General features: G+C 33.0%; 3 protein-coding genes across 4 annotated transcripts in view; 1 reads left to right on the forward strand and 2 right to left on the reverse strand.

Moving 5' to 3' along the window:
- The window catches only part of LOC100266615 (U3 small nucleolar RNA-associated protein 21 homolog), a 28,702-nt gene extending 14,736 nt beyond the window's left edge, over nucleotides 1-13,966 (reverse strand). Inside the window, exons 1-9 of one of the 2 annotated variants that reach the window (XM_002269412.3) lie at nucleotides 13,698-13,966; nucleotides 12,655-12,682; nucleotides 9,251-9,351; nucleotides 6,313-6,516; nucleotides 5,980-6,223; nucleotides 3,016-3,191; nucleotides 1,797-1,879; nucleotides 1,292-1,364; nucleotides 44-109 (exon numbers count right to left, since the gene is read on the reverse strand). In XM_002269412.3, the coding sequence (XP_002269448.1) occupies nucleotides 44-109; nucleotides 1,292-1,364; nucleotides 1,797-1,879; nucleotides 3,016-3,191; nucleotides 5,980-6,223; nucleotides 6,313-6,516; nucleotides 9,251-9,351; nucleotides 12,655-12,682; nucleotides 13,698-13,823 (1,101 nt within the window). In that variant the 5' untranslated portion in view covers nucleotides 13,824-13,966. The remainder of the gene's footprint in view (nucleotides 1-43; nucleotides 110-1,291; nucleotides 1,365-1,796; nucleotides 1,880-3,015; nucleotides 3,192-5,979; nucleotides 6,224-6,312; nucleotides 6,517-9,250; nucleotides 9,352-12,654; nucleotides 12,683-13,697) is intronic. The other variant, XM_059739127.1, reaches the window with a different exon arrangement.
- Nucleotides 13,967-15,361: 1,395 nt separating this feature from the next.
- On the forward strand, nucleotides 15,362-20,010 carry LOC100261411 (uncharacterized). The gene is made up of 6 exons (XM_002269475.5): nucleotides 15,362-15,788; nucleotides 16,511-16,653; nucleotides 16,770-16,820; nucleotides 18,430-18,651; nucleotides 18,777-18,879; nucleotides 19,187-20,010. Exons 1-6 carry the CDS (start codon nucleotides 15,703-15,705, stop codon nucleotides 19,770-19,772), a joined length of 1,191 nt encoding a protein of 396 aa, XP_002269511.1. The 5' UTR covers nucleotides 15,362-15,702; the 3' UTR covers nucleotides 19,773-20,010.
- A 1,714-nt stretch (nucleotides 20,011-21,724) lies between these two features.
- On the reverse strand, nucleotides 21,725-23,566 carry LOC100245988 (protein SRG1). Its single transcript, XM_002271081.5, has 4 exons — nucleotides 23,315-23,566; nucleotides 22,871-23,115; nucleotides 22,468-22,792; nucleotides 21,725-22,210 (listed from the first exon to the last, which is right to left on the reverse strand). Exons 1-4 carry the CDS (start codon nucleotides 23,501-23,503, stop codon nucleotides 21,947-21,949), a joined length of 1,023 nt encoding a protein of 340 aa, XP_002271117.1. The 5' UTR covers nucleotides 23,504-23,566; the 3' UTR covers nucleotides 21,725-21,946.
- Nucleotides 23,567-26,666: the final 3,100 nt, after the last annotated feature.

Raw genomic sequence — 26,666 nt, forward strand, 5'->3', positions numbered from 1 at the left:
AATATACGAAGGTGAAAAATACAAGCCTTTGCCCTAGTCATACCTTCACCCTGAGTTTCTTAGCTCTTTTAGTTACATGACGTTGAGAAAGCTCTCTACTTTGTTGGTCCTGACCACAAAAAATAAACATATAAATGAACTCAATATATTTTCTGATGAAGAATGATAATGGTAAAGAAGCGGCTGCTCAATGAAAGAAATGATAAAAACAAAATACACATATCCATTTAACAGAGGAACTATGAAAGAAAATTAACATTCAACATGTCATGTAAGCTTTGTCCAATCAGAGGTGCCTCATAAAAGAGACATGTTTCACCACCATCCACATAAATAAAAACAACCACCAGTTAACTTAAACTTCAAATGCTCAAGTACAGGTTCTATGTTGCATGGGTTATGCCTAGGTTATGGTTATGGTTATGTGTCTAGTTGTCTGATCCTTCACACCTACAAATTTTATGATATGAAGATTCAGCTAAAAAAAGATCTCAATAACAGGTATGAACATCCCATCAAAAAAATAACAGATACGAACAGTTGGATATGGCATAATAAAAAGGGGAAAAAAAGACAGTCCAATTAGAAATCAATCAAAGGCAAAGATATCTCTAATAAGAATTCCCAATCTTTTCTGTTGTATCTCTTATCTTTTATTTCTTATTCCTAGATATTCTTATAAAATTAAAGTTCACTTTAATGCAAATATGAAATATCTACCAAGAAAGTCAGAAATAAAAAATAAATAATTCAATCAAAATCAAACAGAAAAAGCAAAGTCCGAGTGCCTAATAATGAGTGTAGTGTCAAACGATTGTGCCAGGTAAAGTTGGAGAGCCAGGGTAATATATCAAGGACCAAAAATTGATCACTGACCAACTTTCTGAAACTCCACAACAGTTTGACACATCAACCAAACAAGGACTCAACCACCAGCTAAAAAGCTAGAACAAAGGAACAATTTAGGGAAAAAACTAATGATCTAAAAAACCCAAAACAGTTGGTTGAGCTTTTTGTGCTCTTTTTTTTTTCTTTTTTTCTTTTTTTCAGGTTATTCACATGAATTCTTTGATCATATAACATCATTTGAAGATGATCAGATCCACAAGCCAAGTTACATGAGCTTCAGAAGACAGGCTGGGTGCAGATGTGTTTAAGTATCAATATTAACAATCAGTATGCCTGGGTTAAACTAAGATTTTTCTCATCTAAGTGAAGCTTCATTGATTGTATTCCAAAATTTAAAATAAAGCAAGAAACATTTTTATACTGTCCAGGAAACACACCAGACCTGGATGACAGAGAAAAGACGAAAAGCGCGATCTTGACCAGCAGATAGAACATGCCTCCCATTGGCATAGAAACTGTAAAGGAAAAAAAAATCAAAATAAGAAAGGGAAGATAAGCAGGAATGCAACAAAAATCCCTGAACAAAAAGGCTGATAAAGGGAAAAAGACAAAAGACAAACAAAATAAAACATGACTCCACATATCAACCCAAACCAGGAGAAAAAAAGAACACTTTTACATACAGTTACCATTTGATGCTTGGATAATGTCCAAAACGAGAAAAATTAAAAATAAATAAATTAAAAAAAATAAACCCCACACACCAAACTTTTGTATCAAATGTTCTGAATGCTAAGATTTATTAAAGTATGAATCCTTCAAGACAATAAGCAAGGTAATGGAGATTCCTCAATTGTATTGATGATGGACATGATGCAATAAGGTCAAGGCTTGACACAGCACCCAAAAGGAGAGCATGAACATATACCAGAATCAACCATGATCACCTTATGCAAAGTGGAGGAGCACTATGCCCACTTCTGAAGCGAAGAAGACGAGGATCCCCATCACTTGTGTCAAAAATCCACATCTGAAAGAAAATCTATGTCAAATATGCAATTTCATATTAGAACAAAGCAATACGAGTGATACATCATAGAAAATGTGAGATGAAGCTCATCAAAAATATAATGCAGTTCTTTATCAATAAATATATTAACATCTTGTCCACTTGCTTGTGTCCTTAAAATCAATAAAAATTAATTTGAATCATTAGCAAAGCCAATCTTTGCTTCCCTTAATCTACAAATGTAACTCACTAAAGCTGAGAAAATTGAGTAGACAAACAACCAAATCCCTCTTTTTCAGCTGGAGAAGCATGTAGAGAGTGTGCAGATGAGTGTAGTTTAGATGACTGAAAATTTTGGGTCTTTTTTCTTATCATGTATATATGAAAAAGCACAAAGAATGCAGAGTGATAAAAAAATGTCCTTGTCATAAGTGTGATTTGTGTCAGTTTCACAAAACCAAAAAGCATGCAGAGTTTGCAAAAAACAAAAAAAGCATTCTAGTCCCATCACAGCCTAACCCAGTCAGTCCAACAGGTGTACAAATAACTTGAGCCAAACAGAGGTTACATGCATAGAAGATGGGTTTGGGCCCATGTTGAGTTAGACCTCAGTGGACTCCAACTCGATTAGCCTAGGTAATAACCTAAGCAGGGATAGGGGAAACTAAAATTTTGGGATGATAGAATCATAGAAGTGACAAAACAAAATTGGCTACCATAATTCTAATTAACTATGGCAATAACACCATCTATTGCAAGTTTGGAACTCTGTCTACATGTCAAAGTTATGGAGGGTGGAAAGTTCATTATCTGGATTATATAAACTAGCAGAAACTATCTAAGCTACTAAGTTGATGAAAAGGTGTTTTGCCCACTTAGTTAAGAAGACCACATTGATAGTACAACTATTTTGATGATAGATTACTAAGTTATAAACAACAACTAGTTTTATAATGCTTGGGAACAAATAAGACTTTGATGACAGACTATATGTTGATTTTAGGAACATACATGAATCTTTCCCCCTTCTACAATGTTGATGTTGAATTCGTACTTCCCTTAAGTTAAAAAGGCAATGACATTGTTAAATTAAGTTTGCCCCTTAAATTTATTCTCTCAAATCAATTTTATAAACATTGAATTAGAACTGGCCTTACTTTTATGGAGTTGTCTGCAGATGAACTCATCAGCACTGGCTCATTGGCAAAGAAATGTAGAGAAATTATTGAACTATCGTGAGCCTCTCTTATGACTGATTGGAGCCTTCTTTTCTCTAGATTCCATATGCTTATAACACCAGATGAACCTCCAGATGCTACAAGAGGTCGTCCATCTGAAAATCCAGAATTAACAATGGTAAGTATAAAAGTTCATCACTTCAGAAGCAGATAATGAAGAAAAGAAAGTTCCCTCAGCAGCATTAGGTCACTAATACATTGAAAGAAGCAATATTTAAAATCTTGAATTGCAGACTTACAGTAATGAATTTAATGATATCAATTCCACAACTATAACAAGGAGTTCAAGAACAAAAAAACAAGTAAAGGGACACTACTCAATAAAATTGCTTGACAAGTAACATATTATCACTTAATTGACAAGCAAATTGATTCAATTTGTTATGGTTCAAGGTCTTACTCCAATGACAGGGGTTATTACTACAATGAATTCAAAATCTTAATTGAAGAGAAGGATGGGCCTTTAAGTGGAACTTTAAATGGCGATGCAGGCTTGTTAGGGCTCAATTCTTCTGCAGAGAAGGTACAGGAGGGGCGTGTTCTTCTCGTGCGAGAAAGCAGAGGAGGGGACAGCTTTGGTGGATCTGTCAGGAGAAGACGGCAGGGTACAGCCTCAGCTGAGGAGGCACCCAAAGTCAAGCCGCCCCCTGGTCCCGATGTCCTATTCTTGCGTGAAGGGGGTAGCAAGCCTTTTTCCTATGGATTCGTTAACTTCTCGACTTGTGATTACAGACAAGGCTCTCGTGGCAGAGGTGAATAGGCTAACAGGGTCTTCTCCCCTTTCCTTAGGTCCGCAAAGCCCTAAATGTCAGCTGCTAAAGATGGTGCTGCAAGATGGCAGCATGCTGGATCACAAAGAAGGCTATGAAGGAACCCTCTGGTATGGAGATGGTTGCCAAGGCTGAGGAGTTGGAACTTTCAAGGCATGTGGAATTTTGGGCCTTGGAGGGGGAGGATATTAATAGCCTTCCCAGCAGTTTTGCTGAGTTCAGTAAAAGTTTGGGGATGCCAATAGCAAGCTTTGAGAAGGAAATTTGTGCTCTAATCAGAAAATTGGAGTCAAGAAAAGGTCGTAGAGGGTAAGAAAACGTCTTCTTCCCGCTTCGAGAGGGAAATCCAAAAGCTAGAGTGTTCGGTTAACTATAATAGTTCTCCATTCACTACTAGGGAAAAGGGGAGTGGTACTAGGGTTTGAGGGAAAGGGGTGCTTTTGGTTGTAGGGTTTTTCTGTTGTTTTTGTTTTTTCTATTGGTTAGGGCAGCTTGTTGTTAGGGTGATGGGTATTTCTCCTCTTTTCATTCTTTGGCTTGCTTTTGGGCCTAATTTGTATACTTCATGTGCACTTTTTTGCGCCTTTTTGCATGCGCTTTAATTTATCTTTTCTTACCTATTAAAAAAAAAGATGGATATAGGTCTTGGATTGGATAAAACTGAAAACCAAAATTAGTCATCATATTTAATTGGTTTAACTACATTCAAAAATAAAAATTTAAGTTTTAGATGCAATATTGGTCATAGAATTCAATTTGGTCACAAATTAACTTTGATTCTAAATGCTAGATTTTATAATGCTCTTCCTCTAAGGATTTGACATTGGATTGTGAAACTCTCTGGGACATTTTTCTTCATTTGATTTATTTCATTTAATATTTTAGAAAAATTTTATCCATATTTTATCCTTCTTTATTTGATTTAAGGTTTCATTAACTTTAGCAAAAAATTAATCCTTCTAATCTAAAAACAATTGAACACGTTAGAAATTATCCCAAAAGACGACAACCCATAATACTACAAAGTCGTTGTTACTCTCTTTGATTTTTCTCAACCAAGGTTATCACATATTTAGGCTTTAATATTTTAACTACAATCGAGATTTGTGGTCAATAACTCAATGCAAGCACCATAGGAGTAACATATGGAAGTTGCTTGCCAAATTCTTAGGTACGTAAAATTCAGTACCTAGGAAAGGAAGTTTGTTTAGAAAAAGTGAGAAAATGGATGTGGAAGTCTATATTGATGTAGATTGGGCTAGTTTTATCATTGTCTGGACATCCACTAGTGGGTATTGAACGTTTATTAGAGGCAATCTTGTCACATGGAGAAGCAAGAAACAATCAGTGGTAGCCAAATCTAGTGCCCAAGCCAAATTCAAATGAATGGCTCAAGGTATCCGTTAGCTACTTTGGATTAGGATGATGCTTTCTAATTTGGTAATGAACCTAGAAGGTCCTATGAAGTCATATTGCAACATCTAGTTAGTCATAAGCATTTGCCCATAATCCTATCCATCATGATTGAATTAAACATGTGGAAATAGATCATCATTTCCTCAAGGAAACTTTAGAGATTGGAGAGATTTGTACTTCCTATGTTGCTTTAAAGGGTCAACTTGCATATTTTCTCACAAAAGGATTGTTGAGTTCTACATTTCCCTTTGCTCTAGGCAAGGTTGGAATGGAAACCATTTTCAAACCAGCTTGAGGGGGAGTGTTGAAAGTCGTTCCCTATTTCAAGGGATTTTAGTTTCCTATTATAGTCCTTTCCTAATTGCATTGTTGTTGTACATATGCAGACTAATATATAGGCTGTAAATTCTCCTAGAATAGTGGCTAGACTGATTTGATTGTTTCCTAGAATATTTTCATAGCGCTGTGTATGCATCCATAATGGAATCTCAACAATATTCGTATGAATGAAATTCAAATTTCTCCACAATAGTCACCCTTGCTACTTTGCCCCAAACAAATAGTTTTTGAAAGCACCCAAAGAATAAATAAAGGGACAGCTATGAGAATCAACTAATACATAGTCAATATTTGACTGCAGATTTGAAATCATAATTAAAAAATTAAACAGCATAAATCATAATTTCTTGGACCTTACCAGTGCTAAAAGACAAGGCGGTCACAGCACCTCGTGTAGAGTGACTAAATGTAACTATCTCCTCATCATATCGAATGTTGTGAATGTGAATAGTTCCATCAGCGCAGCCGACTGCAACAACATCTAGTGCAGGTGACGAAACACAACAACATATAGATGATTTCCAGCCTTTGAACTCATACAGCTTTTGTTTTGTGCTAATGTTCCAAAGTTGCAGAGAGCCTTCCTCGCTCCCAAGAATCACCTGCTCAAGTGCTTCTCAGTTACCTGATTATGCTATCACTATCTGAAGTTCACACCATATTTTCTTGAGAACAAAGACTAACAAATTACCTTGTTTAGGTAAGTATCTGGATGCATTATACAGCTTGGGCTGAACTTGTCTTCTAGCATAACATGTCCGATTGGAGCAAGATTCTGTTGGATACCTTTAAATGCCCACATGAACATATTACCACCAACATCAATGCTGAGGATTTGCTCTCCAAACAGTAGCAACAAATTGACCTTGGCATTATGCCTACTCCAAGTTGCCACCTGTTACTCGAGCAGTTCAAATGCCTTATAAGTTAATTACTGATGTTGGAACCAACACACCCACCACAATGCCACATCCCCCCCAAAAAAAAAAAAAACCAACCCCCCACCCCTTTTTTTGTGTTAATTCCTTTTTAAGCAAGAAGGTTCATGGATGTGAAAGTAATCAGGTCCATTATGCCCAGACCGAAGTGTCTCTTTGTATGAGAAGCTGTCTGGAGAAAGATTCCCACCATTGAAGTTGATAAGAAGGGATAAGATTCTAGACCTAGTGAATTAATGTCACTTAGGAAAGCAGAGTGAGGAGTTTGTCAATCACATCCTTACTCATTCTGTGTTGGCTCAAACTTTATGGGAGTTTTTTTCTCGATCTTTGGATTTTATAGGCAGATGCTTGCTCAAAGAGGGGCTCCTTTGTCAGTTAGGGCAATAGCTTTGTAAGAAGGATGAAGGAGAAGAGGAAACTTAAAAAATCTGCACCCCTATCTTTGTTCTTGTGTATCCAAGGGAGTGAATAGAAGGATCTTTTAAGGAGGAAACAGTCAGCATTGAAATTGAACAATCTGAGTATTAAGCCTTTTTTTCAGTGGTCTAGAGTTGTTTGAGGAAGGGGAAATTTGATTTTCTTTTGGATTTCAATTGTAGGCTGTTGCTGGCCTGAGGTTACTGTTGGTGATTTTTAGGTCCTGTTTTCTTCCATTTCTGTTCTCTTGTTTCTTGGTTTTCCTTGTATACACCTTGCATCTTGTTTTCAATATATTTTTGCTAAACAAAAGGCTTTAATGTGTCTTCTAGAATGAAAATAAAATTAAGAGTTTGCTGGAATTTCTGGACAGGGGAATTAGTGAATTTCAGTGTTAAGGTAATGGCATTAAAAGTAGGGTTGGGTAATAGTCAAGGAATAAAAGTCAGAAAAAATGCAGTTGAAGATGGCTTGGGTGTGTAATAGTGTGCAGAGCAGGAGAGAAAGTAAAACAACGAACAATAAGAAAGATTTAAACCTTATTCGTCATTTAAGCATGGTACATAAAGCTTTAGGCTCCATTTGGATCTTGGAAAGCTTGAGGGAAAGTATGAGGAGAATAAAATAGAAAGAAAAAATGGAAAGGGAAAAAAAGTTAAGTAAACAATACGTTAAACTCGATAAATTTTTCATTTACACTTTTCTAAATTTATTTCTTTTTTTTTTTTCCTCCTTTATACGAAGAAGGAAGAATTTGAAAATTTAGAGATTTCTAAATAATTTCCATTATATTTGGTTTTCCTTAATACTTTCCATGCTGAACCAAACAAGAGAATTTGGATTCCTTCCTTTATTTCCCCTTTCCATGATCTAAACAAAGCCTTAAGCATCACTAAGATAGGGGTGAATGCCATCTTATAATGTATCCTATTATTGCCTCTAGACCAAAAGATTATAATTTTATTCATAATTAATTTACACCAGAACCCAAATAATGACAAACATTTCTCTTGGACAAATCAATTGAGTACTAATAGAAAAATAACTTCTGCTACAAGCGATTAAGGAATATAACATAAGCAATGAAATGAAATAATATAAGTTTAAAATGTGAACATGAATGAAAAAAGGACGTTTACAAGGATCTCGCAGAAATTGATATTGTTCACACCAGAAGAAAATTAACATGAGAGCTTCTGGAAATGAAGGATTTCATTTTTTTTCTTTTTCTCTTGCTTCTTAGAATTGAAACTCCACAAACACCCAACCTTGTCTCACCTCAAACCCAAAAATGCACATCCCCACCAGTCAAAGCACCAAAATAAGGAAAGAAAAAAAAAAAAAAAAAAGAGAGAGGAAGAAGCTTCATCCTGCTCCATCAGATCCCCCTTTCTGTTCTTGAAAAAACAAATGGTTAAGACATCTTCATTTTGCTTATTTCAAACCAAAAAAAAAAAACAGAAAAGAAAAAAATCCCCCTTTTTGTTCTTTGGTTATAACCCCTAAGAGTTAAGACATCTTCACCCCTGCACCAGGATGGTTTTGGCCCAATAATATTTCCTAAGAAACAACTTTTGATCATCTGGGACATTTTTCTCCTGCTATCAATCACACTACTTTAAACTAACCAAAAAAAAAAAAAAAAAACCACCTTGTATTAACAAAAAGAACAACAATGTCACATGATATAACACAAAGCAGAGAGGAAAAAAGGATACATTCTAGAAACACATAAAGCAAAAAAGAAAGATCAGCATGTCCACCCAAACATGTATTTGCAGCGTGTGATGATAACATGGAGTTGGACAAGTGTTTCTTGCTCCAAATTGTATAAGAAAAATTGGTTCAAGCAAACTTCTCAGGATTTTAAGAATCAGGAAATTGCTACAAGAAAATTTTGTCAGCATAATGCGTAGAACATGTGCTTGGGTGTGCTTTCATGCATTTATGCAGAAATAAAATAAAGCTGTCTTTGAAAAAGCATAGTATTAAAACAAAAGCATAGCATATAAAATTGAGAATCAATTCATCATTAATCATAAGTTTAAGAAAGAAATAGCTTAAGAGCAGGTCATCTAACAAGAGGCTTATTACACACTCTGCAGGTTTTAAAGCAAATATAAATGGAAATGTTTGCACATCTCTATATTGGTATAGATATGTGTGGACATGGTGACAAGACAATGTGTCATAAAGCAATGTCCAAAATAACAGAGATTAGAGAAGCATACATAAAAAAGATGAATTAAATAAAGTCCCTCATTTACAAACCTGATGCGCACGCTTAAATACTGCAATATCGTTCCCATATGCAGCAAATGTGTAGTCACGATAAGAAGCAAGAGCTCGAATCTTTTTTGGCAGTTGAGGACCTTCAATTTTCATATTAAAATAAATGTGAGCTATCAAAACAGAGCCAAAAGCAAGAAAAGATAAATCTGTCAAGCCAATCAGCTATTGCCCAATAAATAAATGTACATATCATTATAAACCAGCAGCAAAGAAGAAAATTCTACATACCCTATTAGACATCCTCAAAGTATTCAAATGGGAGTTTAATCAGTTTCTTTTCTGAAGTGTGTTACAAGAAAAGATGGCTCCAATTGTCCTGAACTAGAATTTAGTCCATTTCACTATTTCTTTTCAGTAAAAGATTGAAGGCCTCTAAACTTGCTATTTAACAGGTCAAACAAGGAGAATGGTGAGTGATTTAATTTAGATGAATAAAATAGAGTGTAGGACTAAGGATTTTCAAGCAATAATTTCCAAGAAGAAGAGGAGCGAAGAAAGAAATGGTAAACTTATCTAACAAGGGCAAACCATAAAAAGTTTTTCATTAAAAATTCAATTCAATGGCTAAAATCTGAAAATTATGGCATCTTTTATTTAAATTCTTCTAATAATAATTATCTTTCTTTATGTTTTGTAGAAGACTTGGGCAGTGTCAATGAGGAAGTTGATTTTCTGCTCCTTAATGATAGAGTTGGTTCAGAATTGGAGTCACTTCTTTTGTTGCCATTGGACTCCACTTCTTGAATAAGAGAACCATACAGAATATATTGGGAGGATGACATAGGAATTTTGTAAGGAAATAGAAGAAAGGTGTTGGAGGGCAACCCTTTATGTTTTAAGTGGATCACTCCAAAAGTCAGGAAATGAACAAGCTTTTGAGAATAGGCCCTTTTCATCCTTACACAGCACGCATATTTGGATTGCACCCTGTTCTTGGCGCGTTAAATAAATTATTTATTAAAGTTTTGGAAAACATGAAGAAAGTGATAGCAAAAGTGGTGTCTTATTCCTAGAATGCTTTTGTGCAAGGAAGGCAAATCTTGGATGTGGCTCTAATTGCAAACGAGGCTACAGATTCAAGATTAAGGAGCCAAAGAAAGGGAGTGGTTCATAAGTTAGACATTGAGAAAGCCTACGAACATGTAAATCGGAACTTGATGTTGGCAATGTTGTGCAAAATGGGCTTTAGGCAAAAGTGGGTTCATTGGATTCAGTTTTGCATTTCAACAGAAAGGTTTTTGATCTTGGTAAATGGAACATTTTATGGTTTCTTTCAAAGTTCGAGGGATTTAAGACAAGGGGATCCTCTATCCCCTTATTTATTTGTGTCGCTGATGGAGGCGCTCGGTATTCTTTTGAGAAAGACAGGGCAGGGTCGCTTCATTTCAAGCTTCAAGGTTGGAGACAGAAGAGGAACAGGAGTAGAGATTTCCCAACTCCCATTTTCAGATGATACACTTCTTTTTTGTGAGCCTTCCTTAGACCAATAGAGTTACATGAGTTGGGTCCTATTTGGGTTTGAAGCTTCTTTAGGGTTGAAAAGTAATCTAGGCAAAAGAGAATTAATTCTAGTGAGGGTTGTCCCTAATGTCTCAAAGCTTGCATTTTTGTTGGGGTGTAGGGTTGGAAAGCTTCCAACTACATAGTTAGGTTAGCCCTTGGGAGCTACTTTCAAGTCTCTACCTGAGTGGGATGTGGTTAAGGAAAGGTTTCATAAAGGTTAGCTCTTTGAAAAAACAATACCTCTCAAAGGATGATAAATCCACTTTGCTTAAAAGTACTTTTTGTAGCTTCTCTATTTATTTTATGTCTCTTTTTTCATTCCTCCAATGATGACTTTAAGATTAGAAAATATTTAGCAAGATTTCTCTTTTTTTTCTTTAGGTGGGAGGAACTCCCCTTAAACAATTGTTCATCCATTTGCAAAGATTAAAAATTCGGAGGGCTAGGCTTTAGAGTTATGACATCTCTTGATAGAGCCTTGCTTGGCAAATGGTGTTAGAGATTTGCTTTGGAGAGGAAGACTCTTTAGAGAAAGGTCATAGGAGGGAAGTTTAGGGAAGAACTAAAAGGTTGGTGCTCTCTTGCGAGGATGGGGGACCATGGTGTTGGCTTGTGGAAGGCAATAAGAAGAGGTTGGGGAGCCTTTAAGGCTAAAATTGAAGAAGAATCAAATTTTGGCAATGTGTTTGGCACAGGGATGCTCCTTTACAAGATTTCCTCTCCTTTTTAATCTCTTTTGCAGCTAATAAGGAGGCATGGGTGGCATATGTCAAGGAGGCTATGAGTAGGCAAGTTGTTTGGAACCTTCTGCTTCCAAGACAATTTCAAGATTGAGTGTTGAATGAGGAGTTACTTAGGAGGCACCAAGTGTATAGGAAGTGCAGTGAGGACTAAGATAAGCTATTTTGGAAGGCTAGTAAGAGTATGAATTTCTCAATGAATTCATTCTATTCTACCTTGGAGTTGGATGGAGCAGTGTCTTTTCCCTTGAAGGTAGCATGGGGCTCTTAGGCGTCTTTAAAAGTGGACTTCTTTGCTTAGGAGGGGGCATGAAAAATGATCCTAACCTTAAATCAGCATAAGAAAAGAGGAAGGTCGTTGGCCAATTTTTTTTTTTTTTTTTTGATAAGTACGATGGTCATTGGCCAATCAATGTTGTTTATGTAATAGTTCGGAAGAACCAATTAACCACGTGCTCATCCATTGAGAAAAGGCAAGGGAACTGTGGCATTTTTTGTTTTTTCTCTTTGGCATTTCTTGGGCTTTTACTTCTTCTGTGAAATATTTGCTAAAGGGATGGCTCAAGAGTTTCATGAGCAAAAATAGAAGAAAAATTTGGAGGACAACTCTTTGCTTGTTTTGGATACTTTGGCAAACAAAATTGAAGAACCTTTGATGAAATTCAACATTCAAATCAAGCACTAAAGGAGTCCCTTCTTTGTACCCTATTCCGATGGACTCACCAACATATTCAAGATGCATCCATGTTAGAATTTATTGATTGGTTGAGTACTAGATAGCAAGAGAGGATATGATGGAGTGCATTTTAAGTTGATTTATTTTTTGTTGTTTTGGCATCCTTTGTATCCCCTGTATTTGGGGTGTAACTCCCGTGTATTTGGGGTGTGCCCATGGCACCTTTTACTCTTTTGCCTATCAAAAAAAAAAATAGTCAACATCCAAAAAATTAATTTTATACTAGTCAACTTTATATTGGAGGTTAACACACAAATAGCTATCTTTGAATTATAGTTCAAAGGTTAAATTGTATACAAACATTCTATTACAGTTCACTAAAATGGAAACTGAAAATCAACAATATGTATATAGAGAGAGATGGTGATTTGCTGAATTGTGGGCGAGAATAAGTAAAGCCTTACCAACAAGCACCAAATTGAGCTTAGCACACTGCAAAAGAAAAAAAACCAAAAGATGTTACTTGAGTCAGTTTCTACTTAAGAACAACAACAACAACAACACTTTAAAAATGTTTCAGAAAAATAACTGTTTCAATATTGTTGCATAATCCTAAACATAGATGGGCATACAGAAAGCAAGACACATTTTTATCAAGAAGGAAACTCCATTTGGTAGCATTCTGCATCAGCAAATCCATTCAGAAATACAAGGAAACTCCACAATTTGGAATTTACCCAAAAGCTTTATATTCATCTAATCATCATAATTTCCCCCCACACCCCAAAGAAAAAAAAAATTGTGATCTGAACCTCCACCGATTCCAAAAACTGCAGAAAACATAAATTCTATTAAAATCTTGACCAAAATACAGAAAATTCACAAACCCTGCATTTGATCTGAGGGAAAATTTAGGAGAAAAAGAAAAAAAATAGTTAGAAAACTTTTAATTAAAATTTTCAATTATTTTCCAAAATATCTAACTGGTTGACAGTCATTCCCACTGCCATTACAAACTCAAACCACCTTTAAGCCCCGATCCTCTGTTTGACTGCTAAGAATACAGAGCAAGAGAAGGAAAAACAAAATTTTGAATCCCAGTTTCCAAACTACTGCAATAATCACAAGCCAGTAAACGTTCAAAAAACCCAAACCACATAGCCAATAAATATTCAACGTTGTTGCTCTCAAAAAATCAAAACTGCATAACTAATAAATATTCAGCTTAATTGCTTTCTCTGCAACTAACCAGCGGTTAATGAAAAAAGTCCTCTGATGGATTGCTAAAAAAACGTGAAGAAAATGAGAGAGAAAAAAAAAAACATGAATCTTAGATTTTCCAATATCCCAAAACCTATAAAACTGCTACTACGCCAAATCAAAAACTAAACTTGAAAATTCACGATATGTAACACTTTCTTTCCATTATGCAGCTTTCTCACCACCCAAAAAGAGGTAAACGAATGAAACGTGTACATGTATGAATATATGGAGATAGAGATAATACGTTATAAATCTGCCAAGCTTTGCCGACACTGACGGTGACGAAAGTTTCAGTGCCCAACCTCTGAACAGAGAAAGGAACCGTGCTTGTGATGTATCCTATTGCTCTAAAGGGTTCGAAAATTCCCATTTCTTTTTTGGGTTCTCTTTTGAACTTGGCAGAGAGAGGGAAGGAGACGGTTCTCTCCTTGTTCCTCTAGTACTTAGGGGTTTAGGGTTTTGGCCAAGACAACGATGACAGGAATGAATAAAGAAACGACACCGTTTCATATGAAAACTCACCGTTTTATTTCGCCTAATCTTGGAGGTTTAGGCCTTTAATTTGGTTATGAGTCTTATGACTTAAAATAACGGTTATTTGATTAAAATGATGTTTAAAAATTCAAATTCTACGATTTAACCCTTTATGTTTATTTAGACTCGTTTTAACAAAAATACTCTCATTTTAATATATATATATATATATATTTAAATAAATAAAAAAATATGTATAATAAAAATAAACTGTATTCAAGTAAAAATATAAGATGGCCTCGATTCATAATTTTGATGATTATTTCACTCTTTTAAACAATTAAATCTTAAAATAATACATTTATGGGTTAATTTTGTATGTTTTTAGGGGTAGTGGTTACTTTTACATATAGGGTGTTATTTGAACCCTTTACCCAAATAACCCATAAGAATTTTGTATGTGGGATAAAAAAAAATTAATATGATTACGATTAATTTATGAAATTTTTTTCATATTTTTATTACTTTTACAATCCTAATATTTATATATATGTTATATTGTGGAATCCATTAATTATTTTAAGTTGTGTTTAGTTTAAAAAATGTTAAGAAAATAAAAAAAAATAAGAAAAATGATTTTTTTTTTCATATATGGATTGTACTATAAAAAATATAAAATAAAATTAATTTTATTAAAATTAGTTAAAATTTTATGTATTTTAGATTTATTTAATATTAATATTAATGAGTTAAAAGAAGTAAAATGAATTTGAAGTAACAAATAAAAATAATTTATCAAAATTTTATTTTTTTTCATTATTTATTTCATATCTTATTTTTACTCTATATTTCATTTTCTTTCAAAATTTCAAAAAACAAAACATTGCCTTATAATAAATTTATTATATTCTGCTTTTTTTTTTAAATATAAAAAAACATTTTTTGAAAATTTTAAGCACTTGTCTAAAATGAATTAACATTTCAATCAAATATATTATCTTTGATAATTCAAATATTACATTTTAAATATATAGATATTACATTCAAATATCATAGGATAATACATTTAAAATGCATAAAACTTGAATTGTTTTTAAAGAGATTTTATTTTATAATTATTTTTACTATAGTGTATGAAAATTAATTTTTTCTCAAAAAAATTAATTTTTATTCATTAGTAATCGAATTATTTTGTGAAATTAATAATCAAAGAAGTTTTTTAGAATAAAATTTTATTTGAAAACCTAAATATAAAAACAAAATTTTCAAATTGTTATTTATTAGAGTAGTATATACTTATGTGTAGCATAAATATTTTTAAATTATTTTTCATATTTTTTTATTGTTATTTAAAAAAAGTTATTAAAATTCATTTAAAAAAAATATTTTCAGAAGTTATTTTAAAATACCATTTTCTCTTTAAAAAAATGCGGATTGTGTTTTCCTGAAAAAACTTCAATTCTCATTTTCTCGAACATTTTGTGGGCCATATTTTTCTTATTTCCATGCGAGGCACAAAAAGTCGAGAAAAAGGAAAACCATAAATCGTGGTTAGGGTTCTTGAAACCAGTTGCCAAACAGGGCGTGATTCTTGACCTAATCCTCATTTCTCCAGAATAGTCCAGAATCGTAGAGAGGCTCCTGGAAGGATGGTTTAGAAATTTGATTTGATTAAGAGAACAGCCTTTGCTTCAATTTATATATACGGTGGTCAGGTGTCTGGCAAAGATCTTCACATCACTTTGTTGGATCGACTCTGCATCTTCTCATCTGTAATGGCCAAAGACGGACCCGATTGGGATGGATTACTCAAATGGAGCCTCGCTCATTCCGATGGAACTCGTCCTCCTCGTAACCTAAGGCAAACTCTTTTCTCTCTTTCTCTCTTTATGCATCAATTATGATGTTTTTTTACCAAAGTAGTGTCGCCAAGCAAAAGCTTGACTGAATTGAAACAGAACTAACTGTTAAATCAAGCACCGAATGATCAGTTCAGTGCTAGTCGGCAATACAGGAGGCCATGAAATTATTTCATTTTAATTTTCTTGTTTGCTAATGGTAGATTGATAAATTAATGCAGTTTTTTCCCATCATCTGTGGTTGGAAATTAGGATATTTCTAGCTTAGTAATGCGGAGGTGCTTTGGTTGAGCGTCTTTGTATCTGACATTTTAGTTGCATATCATTTGGAGAACTTGGATTCATCTGGTCTGGCAGGGAAAGTCTAGTAAGCTATTTGGATTTTGGAATCATAAGCCAAAGGAAGAAAGAACCCAATTTTGTTTAATTTTCAGCATTTTTTTGCCCTCCAGCTTCTTATCTTTGAAATCCAATTAGTCTCGAAGATTTTAGATGTTGGTGATGGCAGAGTTGCAATATCACAATGCTATGCGGTGCAATTACTTTTGTGAAGCAACCCTAGCTATGGCTGAGTTTGATATGCTAGACCTAGGTTGCCATGCAAAGGCATTTTAATATTCATCATGAAGGAATGGTACCTATCACATGTTCATATTTGATTGCATCACTAGACTAAATTATATGAATATGCAATTTATTTGGTTTATTTATCTGCGTTTCTTAGTGAGGAGGAGCGAAAATGGTTTATGGAAGCTATGCAAACCCAGAGTGTTGATGTTGTTAAGCGCATGAAAGAAATCACTCTTGTTATGCAAACTCCAGAGCAAGTTTTGGAGGCTCAAGGAGTTACTTCTGCAGATATTGAAGGTGATCTTTCATGTTCATTGGTTGTTTAACTCTTTTTTAATTTTTTTTTTTTTTTGTTATTGTATTTTCTAATGCTTTGTTAGCTTATTATTTTGTTGTGATTGAAATTTTGGCAGATATGTTAGATGAGTTACAAGAGCATGTGGAGTCTATTGACATGGCCAATGGTAAGTTTGTTACTGTATATTCTTTTGATTCTCTTTATTCATTTTATGAAAATTCTTAGATTGAGTTGTTTATACCTGCAACTTTTTCCATTACTTATCATATGAGTTGTTCTACATTTTGTACCATCTGACTCGAGGTTTAGATTTCCATTGTTTATATGGTCTTGGCATCACTAGTGTCATGAAATTATTATCCCTGCATTTTTTTGACTTCTAAAAGATGTCCTCCAATTTCTCTTAGTCTTGGATGTTTGACACATAATTATAATGAATCACATGTTTTTCAAAGCAATACTATTCCTGAGTGCAGATTCGGTGATGTCCTCCTGTCGATTAGCTGGGTGTTGTGTAAAAGAGAAGGGGGGTGGATATTGTTTTTGGTATATTGCTTTCTTTGTTTTGTTCTTGCCTTTCGGTGCATGACCCGTTCAACTCTTGTGTGCCCTTTTTGATAGGCGGAGTTAATATATATTTTTTGCTTGCTTATTAAAAAAAGAAAAACACTGGGGTCCCCCGACCTCATGTCAAATAACTTCCTATTATGCTTAGCTATTCTTATCACCTCTAGTTCTTTTAAGTTATGTTTAAATCCTAGAAAGAAAAAAAGAAAGAAAAAAAATGTTAAGGAAAATTATTTTCTCGTGTTTGGTTGTACTATAGAAAATACGAAAGAAAATCAAATATAGTTAAAATTAGTTAGAAACTTATCCATTTTCAAATCATTTAGTCTTTATATCAAAGAGTTAAAATAAGTGAAAGGAGTTTGAAGTAGTATATAAAAATAATTTATTAACTTTAAATCAATTTTTTATTTTCCTTCTACTTTTCCTCTCTATTTTCTTTTATTTGCATTTTCTTTCAAATTCTCCGAGAACCAAGCATAGCCTTAATTTCATGTCAAACCGTTTAGGATTTCGTTGGAGGGCTTCTCGGTATTGCTCTTAAGACTTCCTTATGGTTGAGGTCAGTAGAAGGATGGTATTGACGATCCTATGTATGACTGAAGCAAGTGAAGAAGATGTTCAAGTTGTGGAGAACACTTCAACCGAAGTCTGTAGCACAGGTTCCTACAAATGTTACCAACAAAACCTCCCTCTCTATCAAATTATAGCTTTAGGATTGTGAGGAAATAACCTTTTGTTGGGTTTAGCTGACCTTTCAAATATGAAACTTCAGGTATTTCAGAATAGGTAGTTGGAACTTCAAATATTTTATATGCTGTATTATTAACTCATGCAAATTTTATTCATTTGAATGCACGCATATTTATTACCTTCTCAATTCTCATTTACATCATTGCTGCTATCTCTTAGTTTTTTTATTTATTTTACTTTATTTGTTATGTCATCTTCTAGGTTTCCTACTTGATTTTGATTGTTTTTATATGCTACATGTTCCATATATTTTATAGACCTCCTTTCATTTCCATTTTGGTTGCATTTAAATATGAGAAAAAAAAAATAGTGCATTGCTAAAGTAAGATGTATGAAATGTTGAACTAGAAAGGTTGCATATGGATTACATATTTCTGATTATGATGGCCCTATCAGCTGTTTACACTGTTTGTAAAATCCGTCTCAATTTCTTCTGCTGTTATGCAATGTGATAGATCTGCACTCTATTGGTGGTTTGGTTCCTCTCCTGGGTTACCTGAAGAACTCTCATTCTGGCATTCGAGCAAAGGCTGCAGAGGTTATAACAACCATTGTCCAGAACAACCCAAGGAGTCAACAGCTGGTAATGGAAGCAAATGGCTTTGAGCCTCTCCTCTCTAACTTCACTTCAGACCCTGATATAACTGTTCGAACTAAAGCACTTGGTGCAATAGCTTGTGAGTAAATATTTTTTCCTTTCTTTAATAAGTTGTGGTTGTCATTGATTTTTGAAGTGACTTCTATACTTCTTCTGGAATCCCTTGCAGGGACTAACACTTCTGTATATATATATATTTTCCAGCTTTAATTCGTCACAACAAGCCAGGCATTGCTGCTTTTCGACTCGCAAATGGTTATGCGGCTTTGAGAGATGCTTTGGGTTCTGAGAGTGTGAGATTCCAAAGGTAACCACTCCCACATCTTTTAATATTCAATCATTTCACTGTCTTTATTGAGTGTTGATGATTTATGAATTAGATCACACTTTGATGGAAGGATGGATTTAGTTTCATGAGGTCTGACTACAAGCCTGACACTTGATCAAATACTAAAATGCTTGAAAATAAAAAATAAGCAGCTAAATGACTTCAAAAATATTATCTTCTTTTTTTTTTCTTTCCTTTTTTCCACTATTTTACAGATGACTTGCTCTGAATCTAAACTTTAGCTTCTCCACCCTCAATCTTATTCATAGAATTAACCATTTTGCAGGAAAGCCTTGAATTTGATCCATTACCTACTACATGAGAATAGTTCAGACTGCAATGTAGTAAGTGAGCTGGGATTCCCTCGCATAATGATGCATCTTGCCTCCAGTGATGATTCCGAGGTACGAGAAGCTGCCCTTCGAGGCCTTCTTGAGCTTGCTCAAGACAAGACAAGTGGAGGCAGTGATGGTTTAGGCGAAGAAGATGAGAAATTGAAGCAACTTCTTCAAGAAAGGATTAAAGGTATCAGCTTAATGTCACCTGAGGATCTTGGGGCTGCTAGGGAAGAGAGACACCTTGTGGACTCGCTCTGGAATGCCTGCTACAATGAGCCATCTTCTCTTCGTGGGGAGGGGCTTGTTGTTCTTCCCGGGGATGATGCACCCCCACCTGATGTTGCCAGCAAGCATTTTGAACCTCCTCTGAGAGCTTGGGCTGCAAACCAAGAAGCTAATAGAGCTCCTGGTACTGAAAAGAAGGAAGCCGCTCCTCTCCTGTTGGGATTTAGCCCTCAACAGCCTGAAACACCTCATGTCCATAGCAGTTCAAGTGGAGGTGAGGATGCTGGACAGAGGAGTATTCCAAGGTAAACCTGTAACATATTGCAGACAGTTTTAAAGGTGTTGCAAGGAATTTCTCCTATTTTCAGCATGTCGTATATTTCTGAATTGTCTGATGCATTTTTAGTTTTATTGTGTTTGCCATCTCATTTTAGTGAACTTAGATGGTGTGCGCTTGAGATTTTGCAATAGGTTGTCTTAAGAAGAGGGGAATTTCTATATTTTATGTATGAAATGGCAGGGATTCCAAAATTTTAATGAAGTAAAATCTGTTGCCATTGCACAATTCAACAAAAAAAAAAAAAAAAACCAGGTTCTTTCTTTTGGAAAAAAAAAAGGGTTGTCAGTGTTATTTAGTTTTAAGTAGTTGAATTATAGAGAAGTTTTATTTTTAACGGTGGAAACGTTTTGTGCGGATCAGAGAAACTGAAACACTGAAATGATTTTTAAAAAAATGAGATTTTATTGAAATGGATCAAATAATACTTGAATTGAAAAAAATAACCTTTATATGACTACTTTTTTTTTTATAAAAAAAATATAATTAAATAATTTCATTAGTCTATGTCATTTAAAAAAATTATTAATTTTATATATTTTATTGTTATATGTACTTTTTCAAAGTGGGATGATGCCCAAATATTAGGGGCTACGAAACCATCAAAATAAGGTAAGTTCTCGTGTGCTGTGAAAGCGTAACAAATTCAGAAGAAACTCAGAAGGCAGGAAAGAAAAAAACTACAACCAGAAGAACAAGTGTTTTTATGCCATTTGATGAAAAATTATTTTGGATGAACGAAATTAAGACCCCAAAAAGAAGAAATTATTTTGGATTCAAAATTTGAGGTTTTTATCGTCCATCGGGTAAATTCAAAATATTATCGATTACATGAGTTGAATCAAGGACTATGTGTAACTTGTTGAAATCATATTCATTAATTATTTTTAAAAAAAAAACAAAACAGTCAAATCATTAAGTTTTCACTTTTTTTAATTTTAATTTAGAAAGTTAAATGGGTGAATGCTTTTAGGTAGAAAAATCTTATGGGATGATGTTTTAAATTAGGAAGAAAGTATGGTATTGAATTGATGCCAGCCTAATCTTTCATTTAGGTCACGCAAAATGCACCATGAAATTTGAATCACTAAACGAAAATACAAGAAAAAAAATTAGATAATAAAAGTAATGATAAAGTGATATTAGAAAATATGAAATAATAAAGTAAGGGATAAAGGGAATGTGAGAGCAAGATTTTTCCCCAATATAATTAAACCCTAAAAACGATCGTGGTTTGAAGTGACACAAAATTAAGGAAATTACATTACAACAAAGGAGTTCTCATGATTATATAATTGGATATTAAAATTAAGGTTTTTTAAAAGCTTTGATGACAATAAGGATATTAAATTCTCGGTTTAAAGCTTATGATTTCTAGTTCCATAAGACAAAAGGGTTAGGACGTTAATAGATCAGTTTCTTATTGTTGATGTAAACACTTAGTTCCATAATTTTTTTTATTGTAGATGAAATTAAAATATAGGGTAAATAAAAATATATAATAATTATAATATAGTTTTTTAGAAAAGAGTAAATGAAATTAAATACTAATTGAAGAATCGATCGAGTAATTTTTTCTAACACAAGGGTGTATCATGTATAGGACAGCCAATGTTAATTTTTTATTTTATTTTATTAGATAATCGTACTCTAATTTAACATTTTTTTAATCATTTAAAAACATAATCATTAATAATAATAATTTATAATAATTTTTTATTGTAGGTGTCATGTCGAAAATAGGCACACAGAGTTGCTTGGTTATATAGTGTTCACTGTTCAGGGGTGTTTGTCAACTTCTATGGGCTTCATCAACCTTCAAAACTCATAATTCACCAACATATTTGGAGTGGTGGACTCATTGATAAGAAGCCATTGAACTCATCCCGGTTCATGTTATCTTTTAGATGTTAATGAAATCGTCTTGATTCCTAATAATAATTATTATTATTAGTTCTGTGGCTCTGCTGTTTTAAACATGGAATTCTAAATTTAGATTGAAGGACAAGACAGAGATTCTTGATGTTGGAGTAGACGTAGGACAAGCTGTACAGGAAATGGAGCACACATTTATCCTGCATCGCACTAGACCTAAGAGACAGGAGGCCCAATTTGATTATCTGTGGTTCAAGGGAGTCCCTACAACTCAGGATTCTACTTTATCGTTGTACTTGGCGAATCGGAGATTAGTCTTGCCCTCTATTTTCTTCCACAAAGAACGAGTCAGATAGTCTCCGTACTTGACCTTCTTGTATATCCTATTCGACCCTTGAGGATCTAATATATGATCTAGTGGTTCAATTTCCACATCTGTGTCTGGCGTAAAAAATGTCGCCAAGGACATCCTTGCCCTGTTCTCGTTTGCCATGGTTCTGTGCTCGATGCTATTATACTTGCCGTTGCTCCACATCTGTTACCACAATCAAGCAGGCCAGGCTCCAAATCATTTTGTAAGATTTTAACGCTTGTTTACGGAAAAAACCCTCTCCATGCTGGGTTTTGAAGAGCCAGACAATGATTGGGTCTTAAATCCCTCCACTTGCTCTTCCTCTCTATCACAATATGGAAAGAGAAAGAAAGGAAGGAGGCTTAGGTAGGCTTTTCTTTTTTGCCTGGTTATTAGTTATAAATGAAATCTTTGAGATGATGGAATTTTTTTATATTTACCTCTATAACATCTCCAATATTCACGACCAGGGAATTTAGGATCGGATGAACAGGCACCCATCCTCCATCATGCTGGATTTCTAAGCCAGTAACATCATCATCTTGCAGGAGTATGGATATGGAGGTCGCATCAGAATGTGGGCTTATACCGATTACTTGGTCAGGGTTGCGACATGTAGGATAGTAATTCACACGCAAAGCTTGTGCCATGTCTTTGTGTAGCCTAAGAAGTGCATCCTTAGTCATCCCCATCGTCAAAGATAAAGAGCCAAGGAGTGTCTCTGCAACTTTTCTTACTTCAGTGGAATATGTTTCGACAGTGTCTCTGCAGTGAGTGAATATTTTAATTTACATATTGGTTGACTTAATTATCTACACTCCGAACAAATTTCAAAAGAAATACCTGAAGTCTGCTGGAGTAGTTGGCCAAAACTTGAGTTTTTGAAAATGGGAGGGATAGATCCTCAAAATTAGTGAATCTGACCAGTCCAGTTTCTCCTCAGAGACCATGAAAGGCTGCCCATAACCTTGCATCTCATTCGAGTCCAGTGAGTATGCTTTCTTCTCTTCGAATGGTAGTTCGAAAAACCCAGCTGCGGCATCCTTCACCCTCTGCAATACTTCTTCTGGTATTCCATGATTAGTTGCCTGCAAGATATTTTGGTCAACATGTTGTGAAATGATGATAGACTATGCATATCAGATGAGCTATTTGCTTTCCAAACATTTTCTGGAGGATGTTTGGTTTTCTTTGCATGCACAAATTATGAAGTTTGGTTTGGATAACCAGTTCATTCTCTGTCTGAATTGCCATGGAGAAATGCAGAGAAATGAATAAGGGTATTACCATAAAAAAGCCCCAGCATTTGCAGGCCCACTCCAGCTTCTTTAGCTCCTCAACATTCTCACTTGAAAGTAATGCCAAGTCAATGACGGGAATTTGAGGTGAAAGAACAGACAGATCAACACCTTTGGATTTATCTTCTTCGCTCCTTTTGAATCTGTCAGGAATGCATGAAAGATTGCATCTCACCATCTCCTGAACATTTACAATAGATGGTGATGATATCCCACCGTTCAGTACTTCCTCACTCTCTCTGATTGTACTTCCTCACACACACACACATCCTCACTCTCTCTGTCTGATTGTACTTCCTCACACACACACACACGTTCAGTACTTCCTCACTCTCATACTGATTGTACTTCCTCACACACACACACATCCTCACTCTCTCTGTCTGATTGTACTTCCTCTCACACACACACACACACGCGCGTATATATACTCTCTCTGATAAGACTAAAACCAGAGTTTTGGGTCACACACACACGTACACACGCGTATATATACTCTCTCTGATAAGACTAAAACCAGAGTTTTGGGTCACACACACACACGTACACGTATATATACTCTCTCTGATAAGACTAAAATCAGAGTTTTGGGTCAAAATGACCATTTTTTTTTTTAAAATCGCAATATCTAACCATTATTTGAAACTTAGGTTCAAATTAGTCTTTTTGGTGCTTGGTGCCATGTAAGCATCATGTCATTAAATTATTTTTTTAAAACCGGAGTTTTGGGTCAAAATGACCATTTTTTTTTTTAAATCGTAATATGTAACCATTATTTGAAACTTAGGTTCAAATTAGTCTTTTTGGTGCTTGGTGCCATGTAAGCATCATGTCATTAAATTATTTTTTTTTTCATCATTTTAGTTAAAGCCGTAGTTAGCAACCGCAGTTGACAACTGCGATTTTATTTTTAACTAAAGTCGTAGTTGGCAACTGCGACATCTTTTTTGAACTAAAGTTACAGTTGTCAACTGCGGCTTCGTTTTTTAATTAAAGCTGCAGTTATCAACTGAGACTTTAGTTAATTTTTTTTTAAATTTTAAATTTAATTAAAAATTATTAAATTATAATTTATTATTGAAATTTAAAAAATATACTTAAATAATAAATTATTTATATTTATATTTAAAAATCTAGTATTACTTCAACAAACATAAATTGATAAATAAAAGATATTATAAATAAATATTTTATTTATTAATAAATTAATAATCTTAAAATAATAAACTTATATAACATATAAATAATATATAAAATTGTATAATTTATTAATTTAAGATATTTAATTTATTGTTTTTTAAGATATTAATTTATTTGAATTATGATAAATTTATCTTTATCGAAATAATAGTATATTTTTAAGTCGCAGTTGATAACTGAGATTTCAATTATAATTTTTTTTATTTTCAAATTTAATTAAGAACTATTAAATTACAATTTATGATTGAAAATTTAAAAATATACTTAAATAATAAATTATTTATATTTAAAATTAAAAATCTAGTATTACTTCAACAAACATAAATTGATAAATAGAAGATATTATAAATGAATATTTTATTTATTAATAAATTAATAATCTTAAAATAATAAACTTATATAACATATAAATAAAATATAAAATTGTATAATTTATTAATTTAAGATATTTAATTTGTTATTTTTTAAGATATTAATTTATTTGTATTATGATAAATTTATCTTTATCGAAATAATAATATACTTTTAAGCTGTAGTTGATAACTGAGATTTCAATTATAATTTATTTTTACTTTCAAATTTAATTAAAAACTATTAAATTACAATTTATGATTGAAATTTAAAAAAATATACTTAAATAATAAATTATTTATATTTAAACTTAAAAATCTAGTATTACTTTAACAAACATAAATTGATAAATAGAAGATATTATAAATGAATATTTTATTTATTAATAAATTAATAATCTTAAAATAATAAACTTATATAACATATAAATAATATATAAAATTGTATAATTTATTAATTTAAGATATTTAATTTTTTGTTTTTTAAGATATTAATTTATTTGTATTATGATAAATTTATCTTTATCGAAATAATAATATACTTAATTGAGATTTCAATTATAATTTTTTTTTTCAAATTTAATTAAAAACTATTAAATTACAATTTATGATTGAAATTAAATATTAAAAAACAAAAAATTAAATATTTTAAATTAATAAATTATACAATTTTATATATTATTTATATATTATATAAGTTTATTATTTTAATATTATTAATTTATTAATAAATAAAATATTCATTTATAATATCTTCTATTTATCATTTTATATTTGTTGAAGTAATACTAGATTTTTAAATTTAAATAAAAATAATTTATTATTTAAGTATATTTTTTAAATTTCAATCATAAATTGTAATTTAATAATTTTTAATTAAAATTTTAATTTAAAAAAAAAATTAAAATCTCAGTTGACAACCGTGACTTTAGTTAAAAAATGAAGTCATAATCGACAACTGCGACTTTTGTTCAAAAAAGAAGTCGCAGTTGCCAATTATTATTTTAGTTAAAAAATGAAATCGTAATTGTCAATCGCGACTTTAGTTTAAATATGAAGTCGTATTTGTTAATTGTGGTTTTAATTAAAATGATAAAAAAAAAATATATTTTTTAATGACATGACGCTAAGTGACGCAAAAAAGGGGAATTTGAACATAAATTTCAAATGCATAGATGTTATGATTTAAAAATAGGCATTTTGACCCAAAACTCCTAAAACCATGTGATCATGTTTGTTTGCTTAGAAAATAGCCTCTGCTCATTATAAAAGTTTTGTAGTCCTTTTCTATAATCAAAAGCAAATCTTCACATAGGATTTTGCGTGGATCGAGGGAAAGAAGCAAGTAGAAAGTCCAGTCGTTGACCAGAAAATGGGGAGAATTATGTTTTGATGTGCAATTTGGGAATAATAACATTTTTGGAACCCAACTTTCCATAATCCAAGATATGTCCACTGTTTGGAAAAATATTAAAGGAAACATGCACTATCTACTGTTTTAAAGGAAACATGCACTATCTACTGTTTTAAACATGCACTAATTTTTTTTTTTAAAAAAAGATAATAATTTGAATATAAAAATGAAATAACTCTTCACACTCACAAGTGTGGTTCCAAGAGATGAGAGTTGCTAAAATTAATGTCTGGCTTTTTTAAGCATAATCTTTTTAAATAAACCTTCATGTGCATAGATATTAAATAAGTAGGGTTTTTGATAAAGTGTAGGATAGCTTGAAAAAATAATTTGTAAACTATAATAATGAAGAAAATATTTCCAAATCTATCATAGTA

Source organism: Vitis vinifera, chromosome 8, assembly GCF_030704535.1.
Source record: "Vitis vinifera cultivar Pinot Noir 40024 chromosome 8, ASM3070453v1".
Lineage (NCBI taxonomy): Eukaryota > Viridiplantae > Streptophyta > Magnoliopsida > Vitales > Vitaceae > Vitis > Vitis vinifera.